Source organism: Sorex fumeus, unplaced genomic scaffold (genome assembly GCF_029834395.1).
Source record: "Sorex fumeus unplaced genomic scaffold, SorFum_2.1 ptg000265l, whole genome shotgun sequence".
NCBI classification, from domain to species: domain Eukaryota; kingdom Metazoa; phylum Chordata; class Mammalia; order Eulipotyphla; family Soricidae; genus Sorex; species Sorex fumeus.
Genome location: NW_026606322.1, coordinates 17,057,144 through 17,078,964, shown reverse-complemented (window position 1 = coordinate 17,078,964; position 21,821 = coordinate 17,057,144). Strand labels below are relative to the sequence as shown.

Genomic DNA, 21,821 nt, shown 5'->3' with positions numbered 1-21,821 from the left:
ACTGGAATTTGGAGGATCTGGGTGGAGGATGCTCAGCCCCAATCCAAGCAGGCTTGGAAATCTCAGCCCCGGGACCCGCATGCCTTTGTTCCTCTGCTGGTACCTTCATGCTTGTGGAGAGTGGTCTCAACATGGTGGTGGCTGGTTCTGGAGGTCTTCGCCTGCCGGAGCCCTGGTCAGGGTGGGGAGGAAAACTCAACCCGCTCCCCTCCAAGGGACCCCGGCGAGGACAGCCAGACGTGGGGTCAGGAGACTCTGCGCTGTTCTCTTCTGGGACTGGGTTTTATAGTCTCTGGGGATTATTATCGTCATTGTCAGTTTACATTTGAGAAAAATAACTCGCAGAATGATTAGCTTCAGTGCCCAATATCAGGTAGCTGGTGAGCAGCAGAGCTTAGATTCAATCCCAGATACCTTGACCCACATCCACATGCTTCTCCAGCATGGTTACACAACTGCCTCAAAACAGAACAGTGTGGGGGCAGAATGACTGATTTTACTTATTAAATAAAATAAGCTTTATAAAAGCATTCGGCTTTTTAATTTTAATAAGGAAATTCGTTTTTCAAACACGTCTCTGCAAACTGCTATTTGATACATACCTGATATATCCTTACTAGAGATATGACAAATGAGCCAAACTCAGGCTTTTTGTCCTTTCCAATCATCTGTTTTTAGAAACATGGCTTTTGTCTTCCTTTATCATTTATACTGTTGTTCAAAAAGGGATTAAGGATGATGACTCATATTTTAATCTTTATCAGTGTCTACAGTAGAAATATATGGCAGAATCTCTTAGTCTGATATCAGAAAATGTCCTTGTCCATTAAAAGTTTCTTGTTTTCTTTCAGATATCTTCAAGTACATCCCACCCTGATGCTCCTTCAAAACAGTGTCAGGCATCAGCCTTGTTTCAGTTTGCAGAGGTATGCTTTCTTCTTAAAAGTGCTTTTTTGGGGGAGGGGGGCATTTAAATTTTATTTTTGCTTTCTTTGGTGATAAACTATATGTAAGTATATAGATAACATATACATTAAAAAGCTATAGTATAGTTTTAAATAAAATAACTAAATTTTATATCCATATGGGAATAAAGCATTAAAAATGCTTTTTGAGATCAGACAACTCAGGAAATATTGGAATGGAGTTTATCATCTTGAACTTTAGACATCCCTTTTGCATTTACCAACATCACTGTCACTGACCTCCCGTTGTTCATTGATTTTCTCGAGCGGGTGAGATACTCTCGGTAGCTTGCCGGGCTCTCCTAGAGGGGCAGAGGAATCAAACTTGGGTCGGCCATGTTGGCTGCTTGCAAGGCAAACACCCTATCTGCTGTACTATTGCTCCAGCCCATTTACCAACATAATACACATAATAGAATACTTGATGCTTTTCTCCACTTTTGCTGAGATTATAGTCAGATCAGTTCCAAATTTTATTTCATTTTATAGGCATTAAAGGTTTTGTTCAGAATAGACATTTCACCTTAATTCACTTTGTTTTACCTTGTTTTAAATTTATTTTAAAAGCTTGGAAAAAATTGCTGTCAACATGAAGGCCATGAAATTCCAATTTGTTAAGTTTTTTCCAATAGTGAAATTTGGTGCTCTTATTCATGAATAACTCCATATAGCAGCAAGTGCAGTGGTGAATATGACCTATTAAATCTATTCTTAGCTTTCCATGTGATGTTGTTTTATTTTTATTTGTATTTTTATTTGTATTTAACTCTAGGCTAAACTCTTACTAGATCTCAGCTTTCTTTGGTTTGTCAGCCAGTGAAAGAAGAGTACACACTAGAAAGCATTTTCTTGGTTGTTAGAACAAGGAGTCAAATCTGATATGCTCAGTTTTTACCAAAATAACCCTTGCTTCAACTGTAGGTTTATTGAAAAACCTAAAAATCATGTATAAAATGTACGTAATTCCTAAAAAATATATGCTGTATTATTTTTGCCTTTTCCCCTTTCCTCTTTTTTATTTTTAATTAATTTCAGCCAAAATGCATATCCTAACCTAAGCAATTTTTATAGGGTTGAGAAAAAATGATAAGCAGGACTATTCTGTTTAATATTAATGTATTGAATTACTTTGATTCATTTGACTAAAGAGTTTTGCATAAATAAAATCATATCCCTTTGGCAGGAGGAAAATGAAGCGTTTTACTTGAAAATGAGAAAAAAAATACTTTTAGTACTTACATTTAAAAATTGCTGCTTCTCTTGGGACACTCTGTCAACCTCTATGACTTTCTACCATCAGTTGACCTGATTCGCTGTTAGGCTTCTCCGCCACAGTGTTTAGTTGTTGAGGGCTATTTTGTAAAACCAGTAGCAAAACTGTCATATAATATTATCATTTCATGAAGAACAATTTGCTTGATGAATCTGAATAAATTAAAGATTTTATTATAATTTTTCATTATGATAAACAGGCTGCTATTTTCACTGAGGAAACAATGTTGTTTAATGCTTCTTTGCTTTCCTCTCATTACTAATATTCATTTTATTGATACGTATAATTTTTTCAAGAGTTCAAAAGAATATTGGCAAGGTGACTAAAAATAGTTTTTAATATTGGTAACTAAATCAGTCTCATATACTTTTTAGACATTTCTTTCAAATCAATTTATTTGCCGTCTATTCTTTTCTGATTAAATTCTACACTCTGTAGCATGATATTAAAGAGATTGGGGGTTCATCTTTGACACAGCTGATATTTATATATGCATTAACTACTAAGAATATTTGGCTTAATTTAAAATGTCAGTATGGAATATATCAGCCAGTTTTTCTTACACTTAATAACAACTGAGAAAGGTTTGCTATATAAGTGACACTGTTATAAGGTGTATAAGGTTCCAGAATCCCAGGGTAGTTCTGAGAAACTAGGTTTGATGGTATAGCAGCCAGTGTCCTGTGATTTTTGAGAAACAAAATCCTGTGCCTCTCTTAAACAAAGTACTTTATCCTTACTGCTGAGTACTCTCACTTTCCAACGCAGAAAAAAGTGTTTCCCCACTAGGGGGAAAAAATAAATCTTACATTGGGATATGGTATCAGAAGATGTTTCCAGAGGTCACCCTTCTACTCACATTTTTTTTCTCATGTTTTGGTTCCTGACTAAAACTTAACATTGAGAAGCTTAAAATAAATTAATTAAAACCTTTAGAGTTATTTCAGGGTATTTTAATAGGAAAACACACATGATGGAAAAAACAAAATAAATATATTTTCCCTAGAGTTACAAATTAATTTCCCCTCCCAACTCAGTATGTTATTTAGCTGGGTATATTTTGCATAGATTGATGAGTTCTTTTAGTTCCTAAGAAAATGAAGTGATGATATATCTGGCTACTTTATTATAAACATTGTGGGTGATTAAGTCCCCAGTTTTATAAAGAGATATATATTATATATTTAATTATATATCTCTAGTAGCTTTTCTCAGCTCACCTAAGAGAACTCAAAATTTTTGTATCTTCCAGATTATGATCTTACTATTTTTATCAGTGTTATAGGCAAGGCTACTTCAAAACTAACAATAACTAACATGAAGGACTATTGATTGATGGCAGTAATCTTCTATGAACATATATGTTGCACTATAAATGGAATAGGCTGTAATTATTACTGTGATAATATCCCTAACACCATTTTAATTACTCCATAAGGCACTCATCAGCTTTGAGAAAACACAAAATTGTTTAAAATTTCTGCTTTCATTATACTATTACAGAGAGGTTCTCAAATTTAAAATATGTCAGATCACCTTGAAGTCTTATCCAGACACAGATTGCTGGACCCTCCCCCAGAGTTAGTTATTAAGTGTAAAGAGTGGAGTTTTGAGAATTCATATTTCTAATCAACTTCCTATTAAGGAACCACACTTCTTGAGACGACTTCTCCAGTTTAAAATTTCCTTCAAGTTACTGAGTCATCATTATTTTTGTTGTTATTGTTATGGGGCCAAACAAAGTAATGCTCAGGGCCACCACAGTTAAGTCATTATTTAAGGCACTTTCTAGTGTCTCGGTGACCTTACGGGCGAAGAGCAATGTAAGAGAGTAATGGGTGTATAATAGATTTCACCCAATCATTCATTTTATATTCCCATCTCTTTTCCAATGAATGCTTAGTCCTGTTATGTACTATTCAGAGAAATTTAGTTGTTTATATAACTTAGGCAAAAATGTATTCTTTAAAAATGTCTACCTTTTTAATATTTTGTTATCAGGATTTCAAAATTCTTAGAGACCATTCCTGCTCATTTTATTTGCAGACATTTATAATGCCCAGAAGACATTAAACTAGAGCATCTCTTAGAAATGAATCATTTATCATATAATTTCCTAGGAACACACTTTTAAAATAAGAAAACAAAGTCAATTTGCCATGGGAAATTCTTTAAGTTGAAAGTATTGTTCATTTACATTGAGTACTGGGTTTCTGCCTTTCAAGTCAAGAGAATGTTTTCCCTTCTTAACTGCAACAGATAGTTTAAAACCTGTCTACAGCAAACCCATATGCAACCATGAAACTGAATGAAAGAACATTTTGTTACATCCTTCATGAATGTCTGCATTTAAAGGAAAAATATCTATTGCCCTTACAATATGTTGAAAGGAATATAGGGTGCTACACATGCTCCCTCCCTTTCCTTCAGCCTGTCTCCCTCATGGGTGCTCATAACTCATCTCAATTCAGCTTGAAGAGCCATCACTGTTTCCAGGCTCTGATTCATTAGGTTAGTCAGAATGAATTTCCTATCTGCATCTTTTGTTGTTTACAGGTAGAGGTGACTCATCTGTCACTTTTTAGATCTTGTTTATTGGAGACTAATGACCAACTGTAATGCCAGAAGGAGCTCTAGTCTTCCATTATTTAGTAAGTCTGAAAGCCACGACCAGTCTTGATAGCCTCTTCACTGCTCTGTGGCTAACTCTTAAACCTACAGTTTATCTTTGCATTGAAAAATTGCATATTTACTTTGAAGACAGAGAGTCAATCTGCATGATTTGGACAAATAGACATTAAAACTTTCTTCAGAAGGTATTTACTTTGCCAGTATAAATAATAGCATAATCTCACCTGATTTATAAGTATTGTCACAGTTGGATATAAGCAGTAAGTACATTTAAAGTATTCATTTCTATGATGGAATTCTTTTTTTTTATGATGGATTCTTAGTCTGTAAAAAGATATTATACTTGATAAAAACACCATATTGTGGAAGGTGACTAATCAGTGTGAAGTATTATATGTTTTATTGAAAGCATTAATACTTGTTTTAAGGTACAGAAAACCAATCATCTCATTTTATTCATTTGTTCACTTCATTCATTCAGTAATTATTGATAATTTTCTCCCAAACTACAATGCTTGTATTACCCTGCATAATTACAAAAGATTTCCAAGATTAGCTAATTTGTTTTTGATCTTTGCTACTTATTTTCTTGCTGTGCTCCAGCTGTAACTGACGAAGCTCTAAAATTTGTGTTTTAACATTCAGGGGTACACTTTTTGTTAGCACCTTTAACACATGTAGCTACCTTGTTTATCATATGTGTACAGTATAACCATGATAAAAACTTCGTGGGACTTCTCCAGTGTCTCAAGCATCATCCAATTTGTTGAAAATAATAGCTATAGACACCCTGTGATACTGCTTACTAGCGCACCCTACAGAGGAGTGTAACATAGCATGTACTGTCCCAGAGCTCATATAATGCCAAGATGCGTATGCCCCTTAGAGCATTAATATTGTATACGCTAATCGGGCTGGAGCACAGCGGTAGGGTGTTTGCCTTACAGGCAGCTGGCCTGGCTGAGCCAGGTTCAATTCCTCCGCCCCTCTTGGAGAGCCTGGCAAGCTACCGAGAGTATCTCGCTCGCACGGCAAAGTCTGGCGAATTCCCTGTGGCGTATTCAATATGCCAAACACAGTAACAAGTCTCACGATGGAGACGTTACTGGGCCCACTCAAACAAATCGATGAACAATGGGAGGACAGTGCTACGCTAATCTCCCATAGACATATATGTTGCCCTATAAATAGAATAGGCTATAATTACTGTAATCATCTTCCTAAAGCTGTTCTAATTGTTTCATAAAACACCCATCATCTTTGTAAAATACAGAACCTCTTAAAATTCCTGCTCTAATTATTTTATGACAGAGGTTCTCAAAACTTAAAATACATCAGATCACCTTAAAGTCTTATTCAGACACAGATTGATAGGTACCATCTTAGAAATGGGAGGAACAAACATGGTATAACATCAGCATATGTAAACTAAGCTTATCATCTCAGCCATAAAGCAAATTGATTAATCACTTAATCACTTAACTTCCCGTTAGTCGTCGATTTGCTCGAGCGGGCGCCAGTAACGTCTCCATTTGTCCCCGTCGCGTGCTAGTGTAGCCCAATGGCATCTCTTCGCTCCGGGAACATGAAGGGCCTCAAACCGATCGTTCATGATCTTGACGAAGAAGTCTGACCATCTGGTAGGTGGGCGGCCACGCGGTCTCTTGACATCCCGTGGAATCCAATCAGTAACAGCTCTAGTCCAACGGTCATCTTTAAATCTCATTACGTGACCAGCCCATCTGATTTTCGACACCTTGGCAAATGAGACAGCGTCCCTGATCCTTGATCGTCGACGGATGTCAGAACTCCGGATTCGTTCTCTCATTTGAGTGAAACGTGATATTCCAAGCATAGCTCTTTCTATTCTTCTTTGGGAGACCTGAATGGTGTTCTCATCTTGTTTGTGTAGGGCCCCGGTCTCTGAGGCATATGTTAGTGCAGGAAGAACAGTGGAATCAAAGAGATGTGCCCGGAGCCGGAGGTTCTTCGTCCTCTTAGCTATTTCTTCGACGTTCTTGAAGGCGTTCCAAGCCGCTCTCTTCCTCCTGCGCAGCTCGGGTGCCAGGTCATTTGTCATGTTGACCTCTCAACCTAGGTACACATAGCTGTTGCATTCGGAGATGGTCGTTCCATTGAGAGCGAATGGGGCGTCAGGAACAAGGCTGTTTCTCATAAACATTGTCTTCGTAAGATTCAGCTGTAGTCCTACCTTTCCACACTCACGGTCAAAGTCGGCCAGCATTTGTGCCGCTTGGCTGAAAATGTGTAAATAGAAGAAAAAGCCCAAAGGCAAAATTCTGAGAGAAAATACTCAAGAGATCAACTAAGTCATGAGTCTATGACATTAGCATACATAGATTTTGCCCCTCTTTAACAAATTAGGAATCCAAAAAGGTATTTTTAAATATATATATGTTCATACATGCATGTTTATATATATATATATACTGTCATTCCATGAAAATTTATTAGGAGATTCTGAAAATGTGAGATTATAAGGTGATTATCTCCCCTCACAAGCCTACAAGCCTCTCCTAACACACACACACACACACACACACACACACACACACACACACTTGCACTCTTCTGGAAACTGGACTTCCAGCATTCATGAGTATTTAGTATACTCTGCCCTTTCCTTAGAAAAGATAAAAATATTCCCACAGGCAGCAAGGATAGGACTAAATATAGGTGATAATTTTTGAATGGCAAAATAAACATTTTAAAATTTTGACTCAGACAGCTGTGAACTTCACTCAGATAGCAGGTAATGCATACAGAACACCCACTAGTTTTTCACTGAACTTCTTGGTGTGCCTTTCACTGCATGAGGCAGTCACCAAACCATCAATGAGCATAAACCTGCAGCAACAAAACTGACAGCAGAGGGAGCCAGTGGAGGAACTTGAAATACCTGTATCTTAGTGCAGTGCCACTAGATTTACTGTTCTTCAGCAGTTCTTGAAGGTTACCATGATTATGCACAAATTTACCATTCTACTGATTATTAAAGTTAGTAATTATACACTGACAATGCAATTTTTAATCTCATTTAAATTTTAGTATGTAACTGATTTTGGAATTGTACTAAAAGTTTATGTTTATTACTAATGATAAATCCTTATTACTAATAAGTACACCAGTATTGAGAGCATAATATGAACACACCGGTGTGCCACATTCTTTAATAACATGAAATCTAATCTTCACAGTAGTCATAACAGACAGGTATTATTATTTCTGTTTTGAAGATGAGGTCAATGAGGCTCAAAGTCTTATTTGCTTAAATCCACACAGCAAAAAGTAATGAAGACAGGTCTATCTGACACAAAAGCCATTTCCTTTCTATTTTATGTCCTTGGCTCAGTGGACTTGCTTTTATGTTCAGTATTTCATTCCTTAAAGTCACTGAGTCGGTAATTATATTAATGTGTTTGTTTCTTTTAGTCTAGTGATAAAGTGAGTAATTGAATTCAACTTTGTCTAGACAAAGTAAAAGTGGCATTTATCACAGAAAATTTAGCTAGAGGAAAATATTTAAGCTTCATAAAGATTGAGCCCCATAAGCTGATTTATTTCTATAGAAAAAGCAAATGATTGGGATGAATATAACAAAAAAACTCTGTTAACAATAGTAATGCCAAAATTCACTCTTTGTAACTTTCTTAATAACCCTCTAGCTTATTAAATACTCCCTTCTCCAAGGACCTTTTATTCAGCAGATATTCTGAGGACTGTCCTCTGGCAGTGAGCCCCCTAGTCTCTTGGGAACTAATATTGCTGTAGAATCCCCTAGGAGACAAAGAGTGAGGGGTGGTCTCTCCTTTAAGAGGTCTCTCCTCCACGAGGATAGTTGCAAGGCAGAATTGCCTCTAAAACTGAACTGAAAACCTTTGAGGGGGGCACACCTGGCTGTGCTTAGGGCATATTCCTGGTCCTGAGGAATTACTTCTAGAAGGAGTCGGGGGATGTGTGGTGCTTGGGATCAAACCCACATGCAAGGCAAGCACCCTGCTCACTGTACTATCTCTCTGACCTCAGCCAAAACCCTTCATGTTCAGAATCATGAAGAATGTGAGTAATTTAAATCCTAACTAGCTATTCTATTGATAGCAGAACTTCTTCAGGAAAATATTACTTTGAAAAGAACCTTACTGTCTATGTTTTAGCATCAGAGGAAGCATATATCTCGTGCTTAGCATGCACCCAGCACTACCTGGTTCATTGTGCATCTCCAGTCACAACCCTAGGAGCCCCAAACAGAGCGACCCATTCTCCAGAACCATAGGGCCAGAGCAGTACCACTTTTTGAGGTCCTCCCAACAAATTACCAGCCTGGTTGCCTGAAAATTGCTGGGCCTGGTCAAGTCAGTCCCCTGGGTCTCCTGAGGACCACATGGATGATCTTCCTCACCCCCTCCTATCTTTCTTTTTAATTTAAAAAAGTGAAATAAAGATATTGTTTATTGTTATTAACACCTGGGTGCCATTTAATTACATTCGCTGAGGAGTGTGCAGTCAATGTAATACATGTTGATGAACAACAACAATAATTCTTAATTGTACTACTTGTTTAAAATTGTGGTCTTGATCGTGAATTCTCAAGTATATTTAGAAACCTGACTTCTATTATACTGAGTCATGACTCCATTTGGGATTACATAACTAAATATAAGAGTCACAAAAAATTTGGCAACAGTGGAAGGTTTCTAAATGCACAACCAAAAATTAATTCAAAATCAAGTGTTTGATGAATCCAGCGTATTTCTGGAAGCACTCATCCAGGTTGTATTTCTTGGGCAAAAGGTGTCATTAGTAGAAAAAGTTTAGAAGCTCTATTTTAGAAGATACTCTCAAAGCTAGTAACAATGTGCGTGTGTGTGTGTTTTTAATTATGATTTACAAAGTTATTGATAGTTTGAGTCTAGTACCAATCCCATCGTGACTGTCAACTGCCCTCCAGCAGTGTCCTCGTGCTCCCTCTACCCCCACCCCCAGCTGCCGTCTTGATAGGCACATTTTAAAGTTGGGTGGTTGCAGCGGTTTAAATCTACTACATTTCCTTATCCAGTTCTTCTGTATACCAAAGATAAGTGAGATCATACTTTGTACTCTTTCTGGCGTACTTCACTCTACATGGTATCTTCCAGTTCCAGCCACATTGCAGCAAATTACATGGTTTCATTTTTTCCTTTCAGCTGCATAATATTCCATCATGTATATATATACAGCATCTTCATAATCCACTCATCTGTCTTTGGACACCTAGGTTTATTCCATATCTTAGCTATTGTACTAAGTGTTACAATGAATAATATTGTGCATTCATCCTTTTAAATGAATGTTATTTTTTGTCTTAGAGTGAGATGTCGGGCCAGTATTTATTTTATATGAAGCTAATAGCTTTTTTAGCTCTTTCACATTGAATAGTACATTTATATTGGATTCTCAAAAAAAAAAAATTGTTGATTGACTTGATACTGTCTTTCCACAGAGATCACAAATATAATCTTTTTAAAAAATTGGTTGCTTTACTGAATACAGAATGACACAATCCTTTTTAATCTGCGGCTATTTAATGAGCTAGTCACTGTCACTGTCCTCCCATTGTTCATTGATTTTGCTCAAGGGGGCCCAGTAACGTCTCCATTGGAGACTTTGTTGTTACTGTGCTTGGCATATCGAATACGTCACGGGTAGCTTGCCAGGCTCTGCGGTGCCGGTGAGATACTCCCGGTAGCTTGCCGGGCTCTCCGAGAGGGGCGGAGGAATCGAACTCGAGTCTGTCATGTTGGCTGCGTGCAAGGCAAACGCCCTGCCGCTGTGCTATCGCTCCAGCCCAATGAGCTAGTACTTGTGTAGAATGCATGGAAATGCATATATTGTTTTAAGGTTACATTTTAAAGCCTACAAGCTATATTTGCAGACAAGTAATGTGTATTCATGTAATGTTCTACATATACCTATGTTCTACAACATAGAACCATAGTTATTTTTAGGCTTATTTACAAAATCATTTTCAGGATTATAATACCGAGCATAATACATTTAAATAATTATGGTCCTTAAACCCTGAACTATCAGTCCCACCTAGCACACAGCCCTAACCACCACATTATTGGGGGAGGGGGCATCATAAATATAAATAATTTAAAAAGTGTTAGAGTGATGTTGTTTTCATAATCCAAAGAAAGCTCCTGAAAGTGAGTGGGTGGGAAGCAAAGGTTCTGACTTCACAATTAATATAACATGCATGAATTGTTTTCATTCTAGATTTCTTCAAACACTTCACAGTTGGGTGGTGCCGAGCCTGTAAAACGCTGTGGAAAGTCTGCGCTTTTTCAACTGGCAGAGGCAAGTCTAAGAATATATGGGTTGAAAAAGAAAATTTAATCCTGACAGTATTCTTAAACTGTGCCATTTCACCTGTGACCACAAATACTATATAAAAAATTTTTCAACATTGAAAGGGTAAACCCCTAATTTAGGAAAAAGGGATTTTGCTTCTAAGAAGTCATAACAAGCATTAGAAAAGGTTATTCAGGGAGATTGCAGAGGTCTTTTTCACAGTTAGTATTTAAAAATAAGGTCATTTTTCATCTTTCTCCAGTTGTTTAAATAAGTCCTGCCTAAGCCCGAGAGAATAGGTCTAGGCCAGTGTTTCTCAAGTTTTTTTCCTATGACTCTCTTCCAACCTTGTATTCCTCCCGTAGCTCCCCCATCCTACCAGTTGGTCTCCTAGTCTCATACTGTGACCCCCTATTTATGTGATTTTCACAAGTGACTTCCCTTAAAATGTCCTTGGCACCCATAGGGGACCATATGGACCCTGACTGAGAAATGCTAGTCTAGGTCATTTTTCTTAGTAACTGTCAGCACCCTCACTCACCCCCAAGAGGCTGTACTTTTAAACCAGGTAGGTGATATTTTAATCTGCCTGTGTGTGCATGTGGTAAAGAACTCAAAAGTAATATACATCCAAAGTTTGTACATTTCATAGAATTTGGATGTAAAGTTTGTTTCTTTGAGGAAGCAGAAAAAGTGTTTTCCTGTAGCCTGGGTCTGGGCCTGCACTTGGTGAGGCGGTGAGGGCAGGGGGTACCAACTGTTGCTCACTGGGTGGGAGCAGTGACTCTCTGCCAGCCTGTGACCACTCTGGGAATGTGGGAAAGAGCTGTCTTCAGTGCCAGTGTAAAATGTAAAAATGTCATTTACACTCTAGTAGACATGTCTTTTACACTTGAGTAGCAGTTTACACTTTTGGTGAGAGAAATTAGGAGATGCAAAATAAATGACCAGAATCTCTTATATGCAAGTTTTTCTTTCTCTGGCTTCCATCCAGTGGATTCCTTCTGAGTTTTTTGTTTGTTTTGTAATGCATTTAGTATGTTGTTGTATTTATAAATTCTTCGTAGTTTATCAAACCTTGGGACAACCTAATGTTTTCAGAATTTTATGGTAGCATCTATAATAGAAATTAAGAATTTTGAGTATTCGTAAGTTGAGCATTTAAAGTCTAGCCAGATCCAAGTTTAGAAATATGAAACCACAGAGGTCTATGACAGTGAAGAAGAATATAAACTGTGGCCTATGCTCATTCATTGTGGCCTGACATCATGTTGACATGCTGCTTCTGTAAGATAAATTCAGACCCAGATAGGCCAGGAAGAATGGGAAGAACTTAAGAATCTGCAGGGCATAGTTCTAAAAAGAACTGTTTAGTGTTAGGGACAAGGTACTACCAAGAAACAACTGAAATGACAAAAATATACTAATAAGCGGACCTTTTAGACAAAAGTTAAAGTCAAATTTATACTAAAAGAAGCTAAAAGGTCATGAGTCTGTCTAAGATCTTTAAGAATTATAGATCATTAAGGTAATTTATTTGAAAGAAGTGATTTTTTTCCTCAGTGAATATGAAATAGGATCTTCTGTTTTTCCAAGCATGAGAACATGCATATATGGTTTTTAAAATAATAAATTATACCTAGTTATAAACCTTGTTAATTTTTATGTTAATAAATACTAAACAGTTTTGTTTTAGAAATGCATGGACCTTTACAGTACTTTGCTTTGGGGGTGCTAAAGAGATTAATTTGTCTTCTCTCTTTCTTGGTGTAACAGTCATAAAAAAAGGATTCCCTATTAAATCAGAGCTCATTAGAAAGAACACTCTTCTAATTTGTAGGGATGCTTCCCAAATATGAAACAGATGCTATGGCTTAACAGATGTTTGAATGCTGGTATCATAATTTAAAGGGATATAAGAAGACTGCAATAAGCCTATTCCAATTATAGCAAAGCAGCTTATACTCAGACTTAGTTTCTTCTGACATGCAAGTAAAAATACATGCTTTTGATGAAACAGGATCACTGAAAAGGAATTTATCACGAAAATTTCCTCATTATTTGCACCACATGAATGTGATGCCGTGATGCTAGTCGACTGCTTTGGAATAACATCCTAAATCCTTCCTGTTTCTAATTAAATACAGCTATGTGTAAAATGACTTTGTAAGCATCTCTGCATAATAGCCTGTTGAATGTTTTCCCAATTTTTTAATCTATGCATGTAATGTTTATTTTCCTAATAGAAAATACAACATTTAGTTATTTCAGGTGGCTCTTTAGATAGATGTAGCACAATATTCAAGAGGGTTGTTTTCCTATTTCCCAGAATGGGTGGTAATGCCTGAAATCTGAAGGAACAGCTTTAAGTTTCACACATTACAAAAGAAAGGCTACCAAGACACCACCTGCAATTCTGGCCAGTACTTCTGTTTGGATTTATAAAGTGATAACTTAATCAGGTGGGGTTTGTGGCACAGTGGAAGAGCACTGAACTTGCAGGCATGAAACTTTGGGTCTCTGCAGTGCATAAAGAGAGGGAGAGACTGATTCAGTCACTGTCCTATCTACCATGCCAGGGAATTCTCTGCTTATCCTCATTCCAAACCCTAGTCCATAGTGGGCGTTATCCTAGGCCATCCAGTCATCTGGAATATGTTGGCTTTTCTCCCTGTTCCAAAGGGAATAGCTAGGAAGCACTCTGTGTTCTTCACCTCTGCCCCCTTCAATGTGAACACAGCTCGAAAGAGAACCTAGTACAGATTGGGGCTGTTTCCATGCAAGTCGTATTTTCTTTGGCAAAAAACAAGAAATATTTTAATCATGAATTTGCTGCTGTGCCCTTCACTTTATCTGACCAGGCAAAAGAGAACTGCAGAAAAGCAGCAACAGAGATTTGGAAAGTCCTCTTGCTCTCTGCTTTAGAATTGAAAAAGATACAAGAGTTTCCCAGGGGCCGAAAGGTAAAGAGAAAAGGTTCATCTTGATCAGGCAAGAGCTATGGGACTGTTGGCGGAGTAAGAATTGACTGAGCTCAGACCTAGGACATAGACTGTCACATTCGGAATTCTGCAGATGTGATACCTTTGCTCAGCACCCTCTGAGAAGTCTCTCCTGCAAGCAAGAGTGATAATCAGCTGGTTTTTACCTATACCAGTGTCTTAGAACAAAAATACCAAAATACCTCTTAATCTTGGTAAACTTTTAGACTGTGACTAAGCCCCTGAGTATCCTTGCTTCAATTCTGCTGGCATCCTTGGACTCCCCTAATCCTTCCAGCAACAGTAATGGGTTGGGGGATGAGGGTGGAGGGACTACAAGAGCATCCTGAGTCCCTGAAACTGTTTGCAGCCTGATCTATGAAATAATTTTAGCATTACCCTGTCCTTGGTATTTTGTGAGAAGATCATTCTATCTTAAGTAGAACTAATAGAACCAACAAATCTAAAAAGACATTAGGATGGGGAGTTAGTTTCCCTTCCTCTGTTTCTTCCTCTCTCTTTGAAACCAGAGACTTTACTCCTTGTGAAAGATGGGCAAGGAGCTAGCCTCCAAACTAACCGGCTCAGTCTTCCCCATTCCTATCGGCTTACATACAGGGGGGAATGCAGAGCCCCCACCAAAGACAGGTTGTTGCTTGTAAGTTTTCCCCTTGGTAGAAAGCAAGAACTATTCTAGTCGCGCATGTATTGCTACGCTGGGCAGCCACTTGAGCAGACAAAAAGATAATTGGAGGAAGCTGCCAGCAGGCACAAAGAAGTTTGGATCTAAGCCTGAGGTTGGGCATTGCAAGGACCACTCCCACTTCCCAGGAGCCTAGAGCCAGGAGATCCCCGGGGGAAGGACCTGCTTCAGGAATTTGTTTGACATTTTAAACCCACAGACTTTTCCGTAGCTGAAAGTGACCTGAAAATTCTGGGATCTGTTCCAGAGATTTTTAAGGAATCCATTTTGGCTTTGAATGGAGATTTGGCATAGTCTGCTGAGGTCAGGGGAACTGACAAAAATATAGTCCTTTGTTTGAACCTGCCATGAGGTTCACTCTTCAGTTAATCAGTTAATTGGTGCAGGTGATATATTGCGTTGTGTTCTCTTTCATTTTGAAATTAATTAGGTCGGTCATATAAAGATCAGCAAAGCAGCAAAGTATCCCAGAGAGAGCATTGGGTAATATAATCAGAGTACACTCTGAAGAGGATCATGGACATCTTTACCTGTACATTTTAGTGAAAAATAATGCTGTATTTAGAGATCTTGGCATCAAAACTGCCTTGAGTAAAAAATGAAATAGTGATTTTTTTGTTGTTATTCAAATAAGCAATAATATTTGTTAAGTATCTGCTTTGTGCCAATCACAGCAGAGATGTTGAAACTACCTGCATATAAGCACACGTTTTAATTACAATGTGATAACCTGGAGCCTCCTTCCTGTATCCAGTGGTATGGGAATGCCTCACCTCCAGTAAGCAGTTTTGGTATTGTGTTGTGTTTTGTTAGTTGGTCGATTGGTTTTTATTTTGTTTAGTTTGGGGACGCTACCAGTCCATAGTCAGGGCTTATTTCTCGCTCTGCACGCAGGGGTCACTCATGGTAGTGATTGGGGGATCATATAAGGTGCAGGGGATCAACTCCGCATGTGAGGCAAGGGTGCTACCTGCTGTTTTATCTATCCAGTCCCAGTTTTGGTATTTTGGAGTGCTCTTCAGGACTGAAGCATAAACCCCAAAGTACCACTACTTGTTTTTCTTTATATTAAAAAAAAAAAAAACATCTGTGAGGCTGGAGTGATAGCACAGAGGGTAGGGCATCTGCCTTGCATGCGGCTGGCTGGGTACAAGCAGCATTCCATATGGTCCTTTGAGCACCGCCAGGAGTAATTCCTGAATGCATGAGCCAGGAGTAACCCCTGTGCATCACCAGGTGTGACCCCCCCCCCAAAAAAAATCTGTGTTATTGAAAAATATGTTATATGTTTTGGTCCTGAGAGATAGTGCAGATTAAGGTGTTTGCCTTTGTACATGGCTGACCCCAGCTCAATCTCTGGCAACACGAATAGTCCCCCAGTAAGGCCAGGAGTGGTTCCCTTAAGTGTAGAGTCAGGCAGGGGTTAACCCTGAGTATATGGTGCGACCCTAAGCAGCCACCCAAAATTAAATTAAAGGTAGAAATAAATTACAAGTTTTAAGAAAAGTAAAGTAAAGGCCCTCCCGTTGATCTTCGATTTGCTCGAGCGGGCCCAGTAAGGTCTCCATTGGAGACTTTGTTGTTACTGTGTCTGGCATATCGAATACATCACGGGCAGCTTGCCAGGCTCTGCTGTGAGGGCGAGATACTCTCGGTAGCTTTCCAGGCTCTCCGAGAGGGGCGGAGGAATCGAACTCGGGTTGGCCATGTTGGCCGCGTGTAAGGCAAACGCCTTACCGCTGTGCTATCGCTCCAGCCACTCAAATTTTGTTTGTTTTTTATTTATTTATTTATTTATTTTTGCTTTTTGGGTCACACCCGGCAATGCTCAGGGGTTACTCCTGGCTCATGCACTCAGGAATTGCTCCTGGCGGTGCTCGGGGGACCATATGGGATGCTGGGAATCGAACCTGTGTCAGCCATGTTGCCTGCGTGCAAGGCAAACGCCCTACCGCTGTGCTATCACTCTACAAATAAACGTTTATTATCTAACTTCACATGCACTGTAGCACTGTCCTCCCATTGTTCGTTGATTTGCTAGAGCGGGCATCAGTAATACCTCACAACAGATTGTGAGACTTGTTGTTACAGTTTTTGGCATATCGAATACATCACGAGTAGCTTGCCAGGCTTTGTCATACGGGGAGATACTCTCGGTAGCTTGCCGGGCTCTCCAAGAAGGGCGGAATAATCAAACTCTGGTCGGCCATGTTGGCTGCGTGCAAGGCAAACGCCCTACCCGCTGTGCTATCGCTCTAGCCCAACCTCACATGATGATTGACAATTATTAGCTACTCAGGCTGTGCATTTTTGTAACGTTTTATACGTAATATTCTTATAACCAGTCTCAGAGTAAGGTACTATTACTATTCCTCTTTAGCCCAAATAATCGAAGTTCCAGATAGGTTTTGTGATCAGTTTAAGGTCACATTGAAGAAATGTTAGAGCTTTGATAGAAATCCAAGTACTCTCTCAGCAAACTGGGATCTTAACCACTAAGCTAACAGTTAAACACTTAACCACTGAGTCTGTTGCCTTGTTTTAGATGAATATGAAAGGTTATGCAAGTTCCTTGCTATAGGAAATTGCATGTTATAGAATGGTCTATGGAAGACAAGCTACTGCAATATGTAAGTGTATAGCTGAATAATATGACAGATTGTTCATGACTGCTATCAAAGAGCGGATATTTCCTTTTGAAAAGGGCCTGTACTTTTGAATACTGAGATACATGTTATATTCTTAAGTAATTCAGTGCCTGTTTGTGAATCTTTGTTTAAAGACAATCAGAGGTACAGGAAATGACTCCTGACCTTCAGGGGTTTGTTCTCTACTTGTGAAAACTAAGACAGAAAAAGGTCAGGGATAGGAAAGAAAAAAATGCAGTGGTTTTACCTGGAATCATGCAACCAAATGGCACAGCTTCTCTTGTGTGAATAGTGATATACCAAGTCAAAGTGTGAAGCCAAAAAAAGGAAATTAATTAGCAGGAGTATTCTTGGGATTCCAGACAGAGGAGTGAGCATGAAGATGGTTTTGGAAGATATTGTAGTTTAGGAAATAAAAGATTCAAAGCAGAAGCCTCTGGACCTCATCAGACTTGCAGGGTTGCTTTGCTTAGCCTACAGTCATTGATCAGTGTTATATTTCACATTTCCATTATTGGCAAAGGGTCTGGGGTTATAGAACACTTGCCTTATATGTGGGAGACCCTGGGTTTGATCCCTGGCTGCCACTAATTTGGTGATGAAATTTAAGGGTTTTGTTTGTTTGTTTTGTTTTGTTTTTAATTTCAAAGGGCTGGAGCTGATAGCACAGCAGGTAGGGCGTTTGCCCTGCAGTCGGCCCTATCGGGGCTCCATTCCTCGGTCCCTCTCAGAGAGCCCGGCAAGCTACAGAGATTATCCAGCCCACATGGCAGAGCCTGGCAAGCTCCCCGTGGCATATTTGATATGCCAAAAACAGTAACAACAAGTCTCTCAATGGAGATGTTACTGGTGCCCGCTCGAGCAAATCAGTGAACAACGGGAAGACAGTGCTACAGTGCTAATTTCAAATAAATACAGACATCTGACCATTTGTTTAAATTTAGAACAGGGCCAAAACACTATTATAGTACTCAGGGCACTTGGCTTGCACACAGTAAACCATGTTGGATCCCCATCACTGCACATGGTCCCCTGAGCTCTCCCTGAGCACAGAGCCAGGAGTAAGCCCCCACTACCAGGTTTGGCCAAAAAACAAAATTCAGAGGAATTGGACTTAATAGAATAGTCTTTTTTCATAAAAATAATTGGCCAGATACAGAGAGATAGTATAGGAGTTATGTGCTTGCCTTGCATCCTGCTGACTCCAGTTTCAATATCACATGTCCTCCCTCAAGTACTGCCAGTAGTACACCTAAGCACAGAGCCAGGAGTAAGCCTGAAGCACTGATCAATCACTGGTATGGCCCCAAAACAAACAAGAATGACTGATCAACAATAAGTCACTTTCCCCTTGGAAAGGCATTTGCAGTGTCAGCGCCAGTGTCTTCTCCTCTTGCTGAGCCCTGAAGAAGGCCAGCAGCCCTCAAAACATACACTTAGACTTGCCTTCTTCCCTCCCTCCTGCCCATGCCCCCAGCCACAATGGTGATTTGATTTAAGCATTAATAGGCATGGGGAAATGAACCAAATGGATGAAGACAAGCAAAAGTGATATAGGCAGTAGTTTGGCAGGAACAGAGGATGAAAATAGGAGATTGGTGGAGTGTAGTTCCGAGTAAGAAACAAGAGGTGAAAGGGTGTTTATTGTAAAGCACAAAAGATATTTGTACCTGAAAATAATTGGGAGTGATTGAACAGTTAGGCAGTGGTTGCCGTGATAAAAGGAGTACTTGAGAACTGGGTACTCTCAGGAGTACAAGAGAGAGTCACTTGGCAGCTGTGCATTGAATAAGAGGATAAAACCTCTGGGCATCCAGGTGTGAGAAGAAAAGAACCAGGATTATAGGAGCTGTCTGTGGAAATGGGAGGCACAAACAGACACCAGGGAGTTTGCAAGGGAACTCAATTGGATTTGATGCTTCACATGATGCGAGAGGCAAAGCGAAAAGGAATGAGAGATGATTCCGGTTCTGACCCGGATGGAGAATGTGGGAGAAGAATGACTTCCAGAAGTTTGCCGCTAGCCTTGGAGCACTACTTCAGGAGGGTGTTTGCAAGCAAAGTAAAAATGCTACAGTGGAAGAAATGAAGATGCTGGCAGCCAGGGAGCAGGGGTGGGGGTGGGGGGTCAAATGGCTGAGGAAATCCAGTACCAAGAATCTGTAAGGGAGTGGAGTTTGGAAAGAGAGATTTCTTTTCCTCTGAGCACAGAGAAGGGTCGAAAACTGGTCCCCACGGGATTTCTCAGTTTAGCCTGTGGTGCACCTTTTTTCTGGGTTTATGAATTTATAAAATCAGTTATGTATTTGAAGCATAGTTGAATAAAAAGTGTGAATTCCCCATATAGTCATTTTATATATATGCATATATATGATTTTGCATGTACATATATGTGTGTATCTGTGTGTGTGAGTGTGTGTGGTGTATCCAAGAGAGTTAGAAAAATAAACAACTCTGTTTATTAAAACAGGACAAAAATTTTCAGACGTCTCAACAACTTGGTTTTTCTTAAATTCTACCTGACGGGAACTTCTTATAATTAAAATCAAGCATATTGGTAAACATTTCTTCTAATGCTTGCAAAATCTTAATCTTGTAGAAAATCATGGCTCACCTTTAGAAAAATTTAATTATGATAAAATCAAAGAAAATGTTTACCATATTGAAAAGGAAGGAAATTCAGTCCTCCAACCACAACCACGTGGGCATTTCCCACCACGCCCCATTGTAGGGTGGCACTTGTTTGAGGGGTGACAGTTTTCTGTGGTGTTCCCAGGTATTATCAGTATGAAGTATTCTTCCTGTTGTAGCCCCCTGATGTCAAAGAGTTTGTCCTACAGTTGATGTCTCAGTTTCTCCTATACTGTCATTATATAAAGGTAAAGGTAAAGGCCCTCCCGTTGATCGTCGATTTGCTCGAGCGGGCCCAGTAACGTCTCCGTTGGAGACTTTGTTGTTACTGTGTCTGGCATATCGAATACTCTCGGTAGCTTGCCAGGCTCTCCGAGAGGGGCAGAGGAATCGAACTCGGGTCGGCCATGTTGGCCATTTGTAAGGCGAACGCCCTACCGCTGTGCTATCGCTCCAGCCTGCATGGCAGGGCCTGGCAAGCTCCCCGTGACGTATTCGATATGCCAAATACAGTAACAACAAAGTCTCCAATGGAGATGTTACTGGGCCCGCTCAAGCAAATCGAGTAATTATATATATTCATCTAATTCTTATATCTCAGGGAGAGAGAACTTTTATTTGAAAGTGGTGTACTTTTTTTTTATCAGAGTTGCAAGTCATTTTTGGAAAACTTCCATTCTAAAATTTGTCATCTCATTCCTAACTGCAGCAACTTATTTTTGGAGGATCTTACAGGAATGTTCTTAATGACTTCCTTGGGCGGGGGGTGAGGGGCACAACTTGAGCAGATAAAGTAAAGGATACCCTACCTATACTCTACTCAATCTTCAGAAATGGTGTAATTTTTGAATTAGTAGATAGTAACAAGAAACATTTAAAACAGCATTTTATCTGGTCCATTTGAGCAACTGAAATAAAATATTGTTTAATATAACCAGATTTTAGTGTGAAGAGATGTTTAGACCCCAGTTCTATGACTGTTATCTTTTATAATAAAGGAAATTGAATTTTCTTAGTAGCAACACTATTCTGTATTCTCTGAAACCATCAGCATGATTTTGTGGCAAAAGCATTCCAGTTTTATTTAATTGTGGGAGACATGCACATCTTGGAAAACACTGCTAAATGCCTTCCTGGGGTTATGTCTATACTCTTCTGGCAGATAATAAGCCACTACAAATGATTGTAAACATACCTTGGCAGAAAAGCATTTGTTTTATGCTAAAAACCAGCTTTTGAAATTGAAACTTCAGATAGTGTCAATGGGTCTGTTTTCACACTGCCTTGTTTTTAAGCTAGCCTGTTCTTTTGTAATAGACAATGAAAAGCAAAGTATAATTAAGATTGAGATAAAATGGTGCCTTTTGGAACTACTTACCCATTTCTTTGTACCAGTTAGAGCTCTGTTTCTGTGATAATACTTTCATCTAGTATCCTGAAGAACTGTTTTTGACTGGTCATTTCACTAAATCTTTTAAAGCTGGATGCATTTAAAAAATGAATGACCATCTTAACATGTATAGAAAGAAATACATTTAAAATGTCTTTTATTCTAATAGATAAAAGTTTGCTTCAGACAAGATTTATTATCCCTCTAAAGTGAGCCCCCAATAACAAGTGCTGACCCTAAGGTGT

The 21,821-nt window shown here is 39.0% G+C and overlaps 1 protein-coding gene across 8 annotated transcripts in view; it reads left to right on the top strand.

Moving 5' to 3' along the window:
* Nucleotides 1–21,821, top strand: part of BBX (BBX high mobility group box domain containing) — a 352,656-nt gene that overhangs the window by 284,421 nt on the left and 46,414 nt on the right. For all 8 annotated transcript variants that reach the window (XM_056109091.1, XM_056109089.1, XM_056109088.1 and 5 more), the window contains 2 exons: nt 852–926; nt 11,149–11,229. In XM_056109091.1, the coding sequence (XP_055965066.1) occupies nt 852–926; nt 11,149–11,229 (156 nt within the window). The remainder of the gene's footprint in view (nt 1–851; nt 927–11,148; nt 11,230–21,821) is intronic.